General features: G+C 37.5%; 2 protein-coding genes across 2 annotated transcripts; both read right to left on the bottom strand.

Moving 5' to 3' along the window:
• Positions 1–1,429: 1,429 nt before the first annotated feature.
• Positions 1,430–5,182, bottom strand: LOC5519579 (protein unc-119 homolog B). Its single transcript, XM_001639418.3, has 4 exons — positions 4,815–5,182; positions 4,448–4,661; positions 4,031–4,203; positions 1,430–2,766 (listed from the first exon to the last, which is right to left on the bottom strand). Exons 1-4 carry the CDS (start codon positions 4,984–4,986, stop codon positions 2,660–2,662), a joined length of 666 nt encoding a protein of 221 aa, XP_001639468.1. The 5' UTR covers positions 4,987–5,182; the 3' UTR covers positions 1,430–2,659.
• A 1,870-nt stretch (positions 5,183–7,052) lies between these two features.
• Positions 7,053–15,028, bottom strand: LOC5519569 (pre-mRNA-processing factor 19). The gene is made up of 23 exons (XM_001639417.3): positions 14,885–15,028; positions 14,058–14,207; positions 13,832–13,908; positions 13,347–13,404; positions 13,172–13,255; positions 12,949–13,028; positions 12,545–12,568; positions 12,360–12,401; positions 12,215–12,256; positions 12,064–12,138; positions 11,708–11,783; positions 11,312–11,358; positions 10,458–10,520; positions 9,755–9,835; positions 9,646–9,688; positions 9,495–9,526; positions 9,162–9,234; positions 8,738–8,798; positions 8,572–8,667; positions 8,393–8,492; positions 8,107–8,168; positions 7,955–7,998; positions 7,053–7,663 (listed from the first exon to the last, which is right to left on the bottom strand). The coding sequence occupies exons 1-23, from the start codon at positions 14,901–14,903 to the stop codon at positions 7,566–7,568; spliced, it is 1,527 nt and encodes a 508-aa protein (XP_001639467.1). The 5' UTR covers positions 14,904–15,028; the 3' UTR covers positions 7,053–7,565.
• Positions 15,029–15,219: the final 191 nt, after the last annotated feature.

Here is a 15,219-nt window from a genome sequence, read left to right as displayed (position 1 = left end):
GGAAATTCCCAGCACCGACTTTGTTATCTAATGTTAATTTTGGCGCACTGCATAGCATTTTAAGAACGCTTTCTGCAAGGGAGACGCATACGTAACCATAGGAAAAAAGCATTTTGAACATAACATTTTCGATAGTTCCAAATAAAAGACTGCTTCCATTGGCACGAGTTAGTGGCATCTGTTAGCATGTGAAGATTTACAAAGGCGAACGCTTCCCTGATGAACCATAAGGGCCGGCTCCTCCATTATGAAGATTTCGGCATGATAAAGAGCTTGAATGTGACGATGATATCCCCAAATTCAGATGATGTCACCAACGATTTCCCAGTGTTTCATTATGCGGCTATTCACGTATGGTTTAGTATCTAAAATTGTGATCGCGAATCCAGTAATCTCCCCTCCTGGGTCGCTGTGGCGGTCCAAGCAGCATTGTGCAGTAGTAATCATTTCGACGCATTTTTCATATTGGGTACCATGAGACTATCCAACTTAGCGCGGCTGTGGCGAACATCGCAATCGTCCCAAATACCACGATAAATACCCCTACAAATCCCATCAAACTGGCGAAATAGCGCCGTGAGTGAAGAGTTGGGTGCAGAGAGTGATCTGCAAAAACTGCAGAGAGCTTATATTCAATGGACTTCACGCATGATTGATGGTAGCTTGCTAGGGGGATGGCGCTTTATGTCCGTTTACAAACGCTAATGAATATGAATGAGCTGTTGATGACGCTCCTTTCTCAGTGGCGAGCAGCCATTCGGATGGGCCGTGCGTCACGTTCATCAGCAAATTTCAAGAATGCCCGAGTCCCCAGCGTGAGATAATTTCAGTATCCCGGCCAGAGTGCGAGAGATAATCCCTCGGTATCCCGCCAAGGGTTTGGAGTGCGAGACAATAGGGCCAAGGACGGCGCGATCGAAAAAGATGTTTTCGCGCGTGGCGATCAATAATAATTTAATTGCTATAAGCAAAACGTTATAGTCATAGACAGATAAAAATAAACTAAGGACATTATTTCTACAGCAGCGAATGTAGTTTAGTGGAGTTTACGGTGCAAACGTCTGCGTCCTCAATTGACCGAGTTTTAACGGCGTGGTTTTACGGAAAGCGGCTGAATGCATAAGACAGAACGCATTTTCGCGTGCTGCTATTGAATTCTGAATCAATTTTTTTTTGCCGTCGTCGATGTTTAAGGTTCCTAATGCCCCAGTACCTCGGGCAGGGTTCGGAGTGCGAGAGATAATCCCGGCCATGGTTCGAAGTGAATTCCAGAAATGGGGGTCTTTGAGAAAAATGATCACCCTGTAGGGGAAGGCCGGGGGCTATAACGAAAACACTGGCCTGCGAAAGTAGACGTGGTACGAGCTTTCTGTGAGCAGCTAGAGGTGTCTGCTTCCCTGGCAACGAGAAGACATAACACTGACAAGCCTTTAGGTTCTATGATTTTTATTTACAAAAAGATAAGCAAGATGAGCCTGAATGAGTTACGCCAGAATATGGCCATAGGGCTCTACATGAAAGCTTTATCCTTTTTGGAGAGGGGTTTATATCAAAAGTCGACAGCAAATGCCTCGAAAAAAAAGTTATTAAATCTGAATCTGTTTCCGTTCATTTTTTTTTTTTGTTAGTCGGTGGCGGAAACAGGGATGGGTTCTGTTGGTCCAATATAACCCATTCAAAGCAGATAATTAATTAAGGGCTTGAAGAAATTTAGTATTGTTTCCAAAAAATGACCACCCTCTGAAATATTCTTGACCCACTATTGATAGTGCCGTCTAAAAATAAAGCAGAATAAGAGATCGTGAGCTAGAAGAAAAACATTAAAATAATAACGAGATAATTTCAAAATAAGTACAGAATATAGGTTGACGAAATATCATAGTGATTGCTGAACGAAAAGGGTGTATGATCATATTATACATATTGTTGTAGATATTGAAACAATTACCGATTTTGCCCTTTATAACACTTGGTAAACGTGAATGTATGGGAATGGAAAGAAATGAAATATATTAAAAATACGTTTTCTGTTTTGATTTCTTTGGAAACAGCACTGAATGATCGTACACCATAGGTGTGTTATTTTTTCTAATGACAATAGGATCCCAGTGGTCTTTCTAAACTTAATTGTTTGGGGCCTAATCATTTGAATAATGATTGATTCCCAAAGAGTCCAACACCATGCTTGGAACTGGAAATTCCAAGCTCATTTTGATTTCTTCAGGAATCAAACAACAGAATTCAATTATTCAATTCTTACTTCAACAAAATTGTATTTTGTTCAGGGAAGCAATAAAAAATGTAATTATTACATAGATTGTAAATGCATTAACATACTGAATACTACAAATTAGCTGAATAGAAAACTATAATACAAATAATGTACCAAATCAGAGAATAACATACAGCACATATGCTTACTAACACCTAGAAACCAGACGTCAAAGTAAAAACTATAGATGTTACATTACAATACATATCATTTATGTACAGCAGCATCTATTATTCCCAAATATTGAATTACATAGAACTATATAACTGTATTCTATCTTCACATTGGACTCAGCAACAAATGTGACAAGAAGCAGTATTAGTATAATTCATGACGTGCTAACCAACATATTTATGATGACAAGGGAGGTCTCTGATGCTGCAGAAGCTATCCATTGTATGCATAATCAGCTTTGTTATGCATTATAAGTTTGTTGTCCACAAAGTAGAAACTATCAGATTTGGTTTCAAATGGATGTTCAATCATTTCTTGCACTGCAAAAGAAGAGGAACAAAGTTAAAATGCCTTACAGGGATTTTGTTTTAACAAATTGATGAAGCAAAGTTTAATGACCAATTTAGTTGTCACTTTAAAATTCAAACTGTTCTTATTTAGAAATAAAACATTGTGCAGGGGTAAGTCACAGTGCTTAACCTTGCATGTATGAGTTCCAATGAAAAGTAGAGGCTATTATATTCATATTGGGATTTATGCACAAAAAAGTTGTCATATAAAATTACTCTGCTCATGCTAAATAAGTCACCTAATTATCCTTGGTGGGGGAGGGGGGGGCTCTGTTAAACAGACAGGGGTGATTGCCAGCAATATCAATTTAAACCCTAAGGGTGTGGTCAACAACAATTCTTACCCCAAAGAGATAGCAAATGGGTGTGGTCGAAGGATTTTTAGTAGAATAAGAAAAACTGTTAAACATCCCCTAGCAGTAGCTTGAATTTCATACAAACAGATAGCAGAACCTGAAAATCTCCTATGGGATATTAGTTGGCTGAAGTGTTATGAAGTGTTATACCCTAAAAATTATGATGCTCAGCCCCATCAACTTTTCTTGAGAGCCCCCCCCCCCATAAGAATCAAAATTGCTATTGAGTAAAGAGGCAGTTTGTGTTTGAGTGGAGCAGGTAAACTGAGTTTGAATGATCAAACTTCTACTATATTTAATAAAGTTTTGATGGATATGGACTTTTAAACTGCAACAGCTTTAATAAGCCCCCAAGACTTATTTCTTTGATTGCATAGAAGAGGGGGCTTATTTTTAGCTCTGTTTTTTATTTTATTTTGGGTGATGGAGATATAGATATAGATAAGATTTTACGAGGTGACATCAACAATAAGTCAATTCAGTATTTGCAAAGATGCAAGGCAAAAATGAGTCACAAAAGACTACAAATATAATGTTGTGGAAATAGTGTTGCTATGAATTTTGCTCAACAGAATTTAAAATTAACACCTTTTGCTGGACTCATAATTATAATTAAAGCAAGGGAAGCAATGGCAAATAAAAATAATAATGGAGGAAAGAAATGTGATTATTTATGCAATTTTGCCGGCTCATAAAAAGTAAAAATAGAACTTACAAAAATAGTTAACAACAAATCGATTAAAACAAAGCTCTGTTTAGATCATTTTGGTTTTAATTTAAGAATACCCCATTGAGAGCCACAAATTTGGGAATATGAAGTGTCGTTTAGTAGTGTGCACTAAATACATCTCTTATGCGCTGATATTTATAACACTTACTCTCGTCCGGCGTTAATGTTGGAAATTCGTAGATGTGCTCGCATGTGTTTTTACTGTTTGGAATACAGAATCCAAACTCAAAATCAAAGCTTTTCAGGAGTTTTTCGTGGTAGTAATGCCGTTCAACCATTCGGAAATTCGTGACAGGTTTGTCGCCAACTGTGAACTCGACCCTAAAAATCGAACACAGGATTTGTCAGCAATAAAAACACAAACAGCGACTATAAAACCATTAGGGAATTTCCGTTAAAATACAAACTAAGACATTAAACATCATTAAATGCGTATGTCTGAATAAGTCCTGTCGGAATCGTTCCGTCTCATCCGATTACTAGTTATAACTTTTCCCCGATTCGCTACAATGGTACATGCGAGATTAGATCTGGTGAAAACTTCAAAACACTAACGCATACTTACGTGGCTCCTACGGTTTTAAGTTTGAGGAATTCTGGGGTGAATTTGTAGCGAACGTATCTGCCAGCGTTCGGATCTTCGTCGTTGTCAGTAATTTCTTCGTCGATGTTGTCCGGTTTTGCGATTTCGAATAATGTAGCGCCTGTTTCCATATCTCTGATCTTAAACCTCGTAAAATCGATGTTGTATACGTTGGCAGTGGGCTCACACAAATAATCTGAAAAGAAACATTAAAAATACAATAAGATGGTAGGCGGGTCGTGAATTCTTGAATGAAAACAGTTATACTTTTTTATATAAACACATAGCGAGAGCGATAGGGCATGGGGTATGCTTAGCTAACAAGGAATTCGCTTTTGAATGGACTTACTTTCAGTTGATCTAGCCAGTCTCTTTACATCCTCTGGTCGTATGCTATCTTTAGATAATAATTCCTCTTCGGAAATTGTCTTTTTAGCCTTCGCTTGTCTTGCAAGAAATCCACCACCTTTCTTCTTTGAGCGACCTTCCTCGCCGGAACTTGCCGAAGATTTCTTGCTCATATTATCGTGTGATAACGTAATAAATTTTGAGAGTTATATAAAACAATTGATTCAGGTAGATACTCTAGTTATTTGCCTGCCCAGGTAATGTTGCAGTCGAGAGCTTTTATATGAAACAATCGTAAAAGAAGTAATTTTTTTTGTAGACCAGTTCTGTTCAACATGGACGCTTGGCGCTACTAAGACTGCAAGCACAGGTGGTCAGCGGGTAATCTAATGTGCAGCTGTTGCTATAGCAACAAACTATTTATGTTTAGACAAAAGTGAAGTGACTTTTTAAAATCCACCACCCCTAGATTTTAATCAAAATAACTAGGCCTTTTTAGACTTATGCTGTGAGATATACCAGTGGACTGGATCACATATATGCCATTTCTAGCAAGTGAATATCTTTAACCTAGAAAATAGAATTTTTTTAATTGTACGACTGGACTCATTGTTAGGGATGATATGCATAGCTTTTTTTAGAAAAAAATCCCCAAGAAAAAATCAGATTCAGGCAAGGTTTTTTGATAAGATTACTTTGACGGTGAATATACAGGAAAAATATCAAAAGTGGGTTGACACTGATCAGCCATAACTAAATGGAGGCTTGTTTGTCTATCAAGCAGAATTTGCTTACACTGTTGTATGCACCTAAGCTTGCGAAAAAGGCACTGTTCTCAGGCAGTGAGGCAAGCATAATTTTTTAGGGTGTGTTGGTGAACACATTGATCCCTCAACCGGCCTGTACCGGCTTTGGGAAGTACCCACAACCCAAAAAATTCATAAATGCAAACTAAACACAACAAGATGAAGATACTCAGGCATCAGTCTAAGGGATAAATGGTCTTGAAGATATGCATCCAACCAAGGTGTTGGCAACTACTCTTAAGCCAAATAATAGCACAGGTTCTTCGACAAATTTCAAATCGAACAAGGAAAGAAAAGCAGAATCACCCCTCTCAATAAAACGATAAAAATACAACACAAGGGAGAGAGGTCAGCAAACACAGCTCAAGACACAAATAGATACCTTTATTCTGATCCTCCAGGCCTCAAAACCCATGGCCTCAAAACACAATGTCCACTCCTTGAAGGCTTGTAAAACCACGAAGATGCCTTTACAGATTGAAAAGCATTCTGGGAGATCCAGGGAAAAATTCACGAGGGGAGGGCCAGTCAACACTCCTCTCCCCAAAGTCAGATGGTTTTTTATAAGTCTTTTCACCCCAAAGCCAAACAAATCAGGTCATACAGGTCAAATCCAGGTCATACAGACCCAGAATAGCAGTATAAACAATTTTGGAATCAATTTGGTTTCAGAAAAGACAGCATTTAGGAGAGCTGTGGTGATTCATTAGAAAATTTTTTTTCTCATCCAGGCAAAGCCAAACAAGAAAAAATCATCATGAATCCACCTTAGCTTGCAAATATCCATAAGCAAAGCACTCAATTATGCCCCAAAAGACTTCATGATGTCCTGAGACACTATCCTAATATGCTCATAGCTGTATTTTTGATGAAAAATACAAGCAACCATCAACTTGTGCTGGCTTCAGCACAACGACGAGGGATTAAAAGTGGGGACCGCAAAGCACTGTAGGAAATCTTGGATACCGCTGACTAGGTGCAGCTGTGTTAGACTTTGACGGGCTGTATAAAACTCAGAATAGGGGGGAGGTATCTGTTTTCAGTCTGTTTTTTTTTTTTGTAAATTCAGCTCAAAAATAGCCAGTCAATGGGTTAACCTTTCTGATTTGCACTAATTTCTTCCACAGTATTTTTTGTAAGCGAGGAGGGTCTCGCCCACACTAATTCAGTTTTTTGGTGATTATATTCCTGCCTTTGAACGTCCTTTTTTGTGTTCCTGTTTATTTTTATGGTGTTTTAACTTTCCAAGGGGCGGAGAATGTCAATATTTAGCCTTGAGAAAAAAAAGCCCTTTTCTATTGTAAAAACAATTATCTATACCACTTTCACGACGTCCTAGTTTTAGATAGTTTTCGCCCTTTTTTCGTACCCCATAACCCCGCCTGCTTTCTTCCCTATAGTGTAAATAATAAATAGGCTTTTATACTTCTTGGTAATGTAGAAAGCTCCTTTTATTTTGAAAAATACAGAATTACAAACACTTTTTCAAGGCCGAATGGAAGGTATCTCTAGAACTACAGTGTAACCAGTACAAGGTAAAAACAACATAGCAGAATAAACAGATGGTACATGATAGCCGATGGCCTAGCTCACAGCAATTGGGTATGGCGATAGTGGCGAGAATATGCTCATATTAGATGGTATTACAATGGGTTTTACACGTCAAGATGCATGCGGCAAGCTCGGTACCAAGTTCGTATATTTGCTACTGTAGATCCCATCCAGAAAACGTTAGCGACATAATTTACAAGGCAGGAATAAAAACGAGGAAAGTCCTTATGACTGTACAATGTGAAAGGCTAACTATTTCTTTGATATGCTATCCGTCGAATACAACGTTGGCAGATTCCATTGGTTTCAGCCTGCACTGCTTTTAAGACAGGAATACTCAAGCTCCGGAAACATCAGGAATATCCCTCGGCTCCAGCCGATGTTGCTCCGAGTGACTACCGAGAGTAGAACTTGAGGTGGCGATCCATGCCCGACGACACAACGGTGGCTGCGTGTCTTCCGAACTTCACCCCGGTGACAAGTCCGCTGTGCTCTGTTTGATGCAAGAAGTAAAAAAATAGTAGAAAGTAAAAACATAAATACAAACTTGGGAAGCTAATCGTTGCAACTGGAATACTGGATTATGGTCAGGTTGTTATGGCAATAGAACTCATGTCTGACCACGGAACATGGTTTAGATTGTATTGTTGCTTTTCGTTGAAGGAGGAAACCCGGAGAACAATGAAAAAACACTAGGGCAAAGGCGAGAGCCAACTAACTAAACCCACAAATCGTAACCGGGGGTGTGTAAAAGAAAAGGAGTGGAAGATAATTTTTCGCTTACCTGAAAAACTATTCAGCAACTCCCACTGTTTTACTAAATAAATTCTGCAGGGGAAAAATGACTCAATTATTTATTTACAAACCACAAAAGCCCTTCTGCAATAACTGGAGGATGGAACAATGACTGCCAGAACCCCATAAAGCTAAACTCACTGTATCTCAGTTCCTGCGACTGCTAAGTATGTTCCACTCTGGTCAAAGCTGAGGGCCTTCACCTGAAATATGACACAGAAATACTCAATGCCATCCATACATGAGGAGGCATGGAAATGCACCAAAGAGTTTTAAAGGGACCTCTTTGTACTGATCACACAGAATATTATAGATAAGGGGTGGGGTGGAGGGGGGGGGGTAGGCAGGAAGTTGGCAGACAAATGAACAGTTGACAGGCAATAGCAGCAAAATGTGAGATTGTTTTCTTTTTGTGCTGTGGTCTCACCTCAAATCTGTCAGCCAAATTGATGGTTTTGAAATTCTTCAATTTCCTCAAATCCCACAATTTGACCACAGAATCATCAGCTGAAGTTGCTAAGTAGTATCTGAATAAAAAAAACATGCAGTCTTAGAACCTGGATGCCACCCACAGAGTAAGGGAGTATAACAATCAATACAACTTACCCGTTTTCAGAGAAAGTGATGTCCGAGATTGGGCCGGAGTGACCAGGGAACTTAGCCACATTGGTTCTTTCCTTTAAGTCCCAGATCTTGATAATACTGAAGCATATAAAATCATACTTTAACTGCTGATTTTATTCTTATGATATATATCTTCTTTGTTCTATACCTGTCTGATGTCCCAGTACCAAAGATAAGACCATCAGGATGGAACTGGGCACATGTCAATCCTAGAGGTAGAAAACGTAGAAAACATCATTGATTTAGGGTTGATCTGGAGGGGGCATCATAGATGTATAGGTACTGAAGACAATGCCTGTTAATTGGAATGATTCTCAAATCTGCCTATGAATCTGCCTAAATTAATTTAAGCCATTAAAAAATATATATATATTATTTTAAAATTCTGATTTCAGACACCCAATAAAAAGTGACTTTTACTTTTACTTTGCAGTACAACAATTTAACGCAGTGGCTACCTGGCCCTTTTTCTACAATAGTGCAGATGGAGCGTGCACTTAGCTGCATGGGTAATTGTTGAAGATAACTACATATTGCCAAATCACATGATTTTTAAGGGGGTGTTGCCTAACCTTGATTGACAGCAGGGTCAGATATGCATTTGGTGAGGACTCGGCCAGTACGGATATCAGAGAAAGCCCAGTGCTGTGAAGAAACACACAATACTAGTCCTCAGATTGATTACATAGCCCTGTATTAGATTCTTCATTTCGGTGTTATCTACACATTGATTGTTTTATATGTATGTACTGTACCACTGTACACCAAAAACTGGTATTCACGTCTGCCCTAAAGAAGTCTTATTATAGACTTTAATTTGGCAGAGTCTAACACCAGTTTTTGGTGTATTGTATTGTATATATAGAAATATGCAACCAAACTACTTAGATGTGTCTGCAACTTACCTGATCTGCTGAACAACTAAGCAGGTAATCCCCTGAAATCATAAAGCATAGAATGATGAGAATCATGGGCAAAGATTAAGCACAGTAACCCTACATGTTATAACACTCTCTGATAACACTCTCTGAGACACCAAATACCCCTAAATCTCACCTGTTGCATGAAGACTGAGCCCTGTGACTGCTTGGTCGTGAGCCTAAAAATAATAAGGATCCTTATTATAACATGTCCTTACAAATGCTAGCTAACGGTGATGTTGTACCTTAAGGATGTGTTCACAAGAGCCTTTGGTAATGGACCACACTCTGATGGTGCTATCGGCGGATGCTGTGATACCCAGTTCCTGAGAAGCACAAAATTATATCCCATGAGAATAAGGTTCTTAAGACAACTTCCTATGACAAATATTGAGTAATCACTTTATGTTGCCACCATGAAACCTGTAACAAGAGGGTTAAAATGGGCACTTGCACCGTTAAAGAGTGAGTTAAGTGTTATTTCTCAAAAAACTGTCAAAACCATGCGGAATAATTGTCTAGGTTTATAAATGGCCTATGGTCTTTCAGATGAAAGCAATACTTAAGTTCGAACATTTTACATCCATGGGTTAATGATAGTACTTAGGGTGCAGAACAGGCTGCATTTTTACTCAAACCTGGAAATTGCACAATTGAAAGCCGGGATTTTAAAAGTACTATTTTGTTTGATTAATTTCGAAATAATTATAAACATTCCCAAACAATTTCTCAACATTTATGAAAATGAATTTCGCAGCGGTTCATACAGTATTGATATAACTTCTTCATAATATCTGTATCTAAAAGCACAGCTTTTTGATATGGCAAGCCCAAGTTCTAACGAATTCTTTCTTTAATTTGTGAGATGCGTTTCACTACATGCTGAAAAATAAATATGTTTTTTAAAACTGTTTAGTGCAGTTATAAACTACACCTTTGCTGTCTTACCTCAGTTGGATGGTAAATGACGTTTGTAATTTTCTTGGTGTGACCTTTGAGGGTAGCAATGACCTAACACAATATCAAAGCCATATGTTAGAAAAGCTTGACATGTTTAGGAGTGTTGACCAGCCACTCCTTCGCTATTGCTTCCTTTGAAAATACAATGTTCTACTTTAAATAAAACAATTCTGATACCTTATTACATTTAGTCAAATTTCGCAATTTTGAGATGGCGATATTTTGTGACACTTTAGTTTCGCGATTTTCCTATTTTCGTAAAAAAACCAGATCACTTTATTTTCGCAATTTCACGATTTTGAAAAAATAAAATCAAGCAAAGCGTATGGAATTAAAATTTGCTGTAATCATCAAAACTGGAACAATTTGTAACAAAAAGATGCACGGGCTAAATTAAGTTTCATAACAATCTATAAATACAAGTCCAACTCAACCCCTTACTGTACTATATGTACATTAGATGACTAAGCAGACAATGTGTTTCCATAAAGCTTATCAAACAGCCAATATTTCTTCAAAGGCTTCTTGTGTACTCACTTAATTTTCGTGCATCCTAATTTTTGCGACACTTAACTCGTGTCACTTTATTTTCGCGAATTTTTCAAAATCGCGAAATTCGCTAAATTAAAGTGTCGCAAAAATTAAGTGTAATAAGGTACTTGAAAAACATTATTTAATTGAAAATGTGTCAGTTACTGGCTTGAATTAGCAGAATTGCAATAAATTCTTTAGTGACACAGAATAAGTGGAATTTTAAAGTGGTGGTGGCAAGATTGGCCTTTTTAAATATGCTTCTCCTGATAAACAAATCAAGATAGTGATAGTATTGTAGTCCATAATACCTGTTCTGTATCTTTGTTAAAGACAATTGCATTTTTATCCAAACCACCTGAAAGATACCAAAGAGTTATAAACAATAATATATCCCCTTTTCATAGACACATACAGTATGCTGTTATTTTCTACATTGCAGATAGTTCAATTGGCAGTTTCACAACCTTGCGAGTGCAGCATTTAAATAATTTGGCCACACATATCCTGTAGAATCTCACATTGCCCCTTTCAACTTGCTCTAGGGATACACTTTTAGATTGGAATTTTCCATGTCTTGAGGGATCATATTTGGAACTTTTATACTTGATCCACCATTTGTATTGTTATGATGGCTTTTCAAATATTTACAGCCTTGATTTGATATACATTTGGATGTGCACACACCGTTATGAAAAGCACCAAACCTGTAAGGACTTTGGAGGTGTCTGCAAGCTGCAAGTCAAGAGCCAGGATGCCAGGTGTGCTGGCACTGTGAAGACCCTGCAAATAGGATGCCATTCATTCTCTAAGATATCGGAAAGATCACTGTTTCCAGTGAGGCATGAGAAAGATCAAATAATACAGAAGCATTGACATCTTGAAACAAGAGGGGCCTTGTAATACTAAACAGTGTTATACGGTTATAATTTAAATTCAGAAGGCTCATACGTAAATAGTTGAAGTCATTCCAAATAACCAATTAACAATTTGTGTGCTTCTTTTGACCAGAGTGTCTCTTAAACAACTCTCTGATACTGACAAAGATTAAGTTTGTACTTACAGGATGGCTGGCAATCTGAGTGAAGTTTCTAATCTCATCCGCTGGTGTGAGATCCTCTGGGACTTTCTTGCCTCTCTGAGATAGTAAAACAATAATTCAGGTGATAAAGGAATGCACACACTCAAATAAGTGACATCAGCAGTAGACGTACCTTTTTACGTTCAGCAGTGAGAAGTGTAGCTTTTTCTTGTAACTGGAAAAGAAACACACAAAACAACACACAAAACCTTTGATGTAGTAACAAATATAAAACAAGGAGAAATTTGTATGTGTCTGCAATAATTAATTACATATACCTTTTGAAGCACTTCTTCTGTCATTCCGCCTTCCTCGCCAGCCTGTAAAAGATGAATAGGGTTGATTATATTACCAGAGCAATCTTTTTACACACAACATACATTTTTTATGTACATTGAGGGAAACATGCTGTCCAGGAAGCATAGAGGAGCTGTTTGCTACAAGACACATGGATTATACTTACTTGGACTTCCATGCTCTCATCGGCCTGTACAGTAACAAACAATAAAAAGCAATTATTAAAACTAATACTCTTAATGGTCCTGCATAAATGGAAATGAAACATGTAGTATGACAAAAAAAACCCTGTAATTTAAACAAATCAGTCTGCATTCCAAACTTGAAAAGTCTTTTTTTTTTGTATGGTTGGTAACTTTACTTGAAATGCTGAGCTACACTAAACTATATATATATTAAATAACCTAACAATTGTAAGTGGATTACTGGGAACTATTAAAACAATGGTTTTCAATGCAACACTTCCAGGGATGAAAGTTTGTCATGTTTTTCCAGGTGCACATTTCCGACTAAATTTTAAATCATTATTGCATATAAATGTTTAATTTAGCTGCTAAATTTAGCACTCACCAGTACAGAGAGTGCAACAGGGGCAGCAACTAGGGCAGGTGTTGGGACAATTCCAGCCTGAGGCTTCAATGTTGCAAGAGCTGCGAATAGATTACAATTACAGTAGTTTAGATGGAGTGCTTAAACAAAAAGTTTGTTTTTCTCAACATCCCAATTCTCTCTTTTTATAATCAACTTGCATTCATACTGTAAGTTCTGGTAGTTTAATTTTCAAATTTTTCACCTTCACGAGCAGCAGTGACCTCTTTGGTAAGACGTGCAATCACACGGCAGGCGGCATCATGCTGATACAGTGCATGAGATAGCTCTAAAGAGAATAGAATAATCACAATCAGAATAATGATATACTGTAGTAGGAAGCAAAACAGATCAATAAGAGTTAAAATATTTCAACTGACCTTGTCTAGCAGTTTGTAGCTGCTGTCGCAGGGAAAAGCTGTGCAACATACAAGCATCCTAAAATATAACAAGCCTGAATTAATATAACAAAGCTGAATTAATTTTCTAAGCACCAAGGAAATTTTATATAGTCAGAATATAAACTCTAACAGTCATCATTTATTCAGGTATATAACGAGAGTACCGGCTCATAACAACTTCAAATCATCAAAACCTTAACTGTATAACATAATCGTTGTTTATTTCAACAGAGGTGGTTAGCATGTGAACCATAACAGCAAACTTCATTTCCTTATTGAGAAATGTAAAATGTAAAACTGCCATGGACTCTGGCTTACAATAATATAATAAGTAATGGTATTTAAACACAATTGTGGAAAAGTATTTTCTTGTTCCACTTGAAGTTCAGGTGTACATAGCAATGTACTGTACACCCATTTTTACTAAATAAATAGAAGACTTTTTGTTAATAATTAATGCTTACCCATTCATCTTGTAGGGCTTTCAAAATAGCTGGGATACTTGTAGCAGAGGGGGGTCTGGGCTTGACTAGAGTGTTTACTAAAAAGAAAAAATGAAGGATTAATCTGTAATTGATTTTTTTTTCATACATTACTTCCATGGTGGATTGCAATTTCTTTCCACTTTTAGAATCCCAACAATTCACAAGATGTTTTCCAATGCTGGACCACTTTTCTTTTAAAGATTACCTTTAACATCAATCAGCTGGTCTTCTGACATCGGCTCCCCATTCACTGGGTCCGTTCCATTCTCAGCAATGTATTTTTCAATGAGACGTCTCTCAAAGACATTCCCAGACAGGGGAGAGATGCAAGGGTGTTCTGGAACCTCGTGGCTGACTACAAACAATGAACAACAAATACCATGATGAAAATCTAAGTACATCTGTGTGCAGGCTGTTGCTTGCTGGGTCCCAGGCTTGAATCCCAGTCCCTATGTGAGTTTACCTAGTTGCTTCTAGCCTTTGCTAGGATTCTTGTGAATTATTTGGTGAAATAAGATTGCTTGCTTATAGTAGGCATGGATAATCTTTCTTTGCATCTAATGTTTATGTATCTGTAAGCTGGTTCCACTGCATTTTTTTGTGATCGTACACAAAATAAACTTAACACATATATAATATGTATGTTGTAGGGAGCAAAACAAGTTCTGTAAAATTTTGTGTAAAACGCTAAGCAATCCTCACACAAATCATATCGGAAAGCGTGTCGGTTCACTTCAACATAACGAGGATGCAAATTACTTCAATAAGTTTTACCTCTAGGATACAATTTGCTTTAACATTATGTAATTAAATCAAATAACCAAAATTCCGCCAGGAAAGTTTGTGTGAAGGGACCACATGTCGTAGGGCGAGTGACATTTGAACAAGCGTGTCAACTTTTCTTAACAATTTGCACAGGAAATATTTCAATGTCACAGATCTAGCAGGCTTCTAGGTTGATTTAAGAAGTTGCCGCTATAGTTTAAAAAGGAATCTGGATTATCAGAGCCAAAAGGATCCCAATTTACTTACTTGAGCAATAGAACGCCATCTTGGATTCGCGGTATACAGGATGCTGAGACGCACTGCATGGTGGGATCGACCCAGGCTATTTGGTCGTTGGCCAACAGGTAGCCCGTACTACTATAGCTATTTCATCTACCAGAGAACCCGTAGAAACCTAACTTGAGTAGAAGTACATTTTAAAACGCATGTCTTTGGAATTAGGTATTCAGCAAAGTTGACACATATATTTTGGCAGGGTTCTTCTTAAAAAAACGATATTGACTATTAGTGTGATTGATTATTGTGAGTGACTTGATTTCTAAGCTAATTTTTTTTTAAAATTATAAAAGTATTTTAGAATA

Source organism: Nematostella vectensis, chromosome 4, assembly GCF_932526225.1.
Source record: "Nematostella vectensis chromosome 4, jaNemVect1.1, whole genome shotgun sequence".
In the NCBI taxonomy this organism is placed as follows: Eukaryota; Metazoa; Cnidaria; class Anthozoa; order Actiniaria; family Edwardsiidae; genus Nematostella; species Nematostella vectensis.
Note: the sequence above shows the minus strand (reverse complement) of the source record. Positions and strands in the feature narration are given on the sequence as shown.

What these genes read in the sequence shown, in the direction of transcription:
- LOC5519579 (XM_001639418.3), bottom strand. Translation starts at nt 4,986, where the DNA reads ATGAGCAAGAAATCTTCGGCAAGTTCCGGCGAGGAAGGTCGCTCAAAG. An exon ending in ACTGGCTAGATCAACTGAAA is followed by an intron (nt 4,662 to 4,814) that starts GTAAGTCCATTC and finishes GTTTCTTTTCAG; the next exon opens with ATTATTTGTGTGAGCCCACT. An exon ending in AACATTAACGCCGGACGAGA is followed by an intron (nt 2,767 to 4,030) that starts GTAAGTGTTATA and finishes CTTCTTTTGCAG; the next exon opens with TGCAAGAAATGATTGAACAT.
- LOC5519569 (XM_001639417.3), bottom strand. An exon ending in CTCAGATTGCCAGCCATCCT is followed by an intron (nt 11,784 to 12,063) that starts GTAAGTACAAAC and finishes TCCTATTTGCAG; the next exon opens with GGTCTTCACAGTGCCAGCAC. An exon ending in GCTCAGTCTTCATGCAACAG is followed by an intron (nt 9,527 to 9,645) that starts GTGAGATTTAGG and finishes TTATGATTTCAG; the next exon opens with GGGATTACCTGCTTAGTTGT.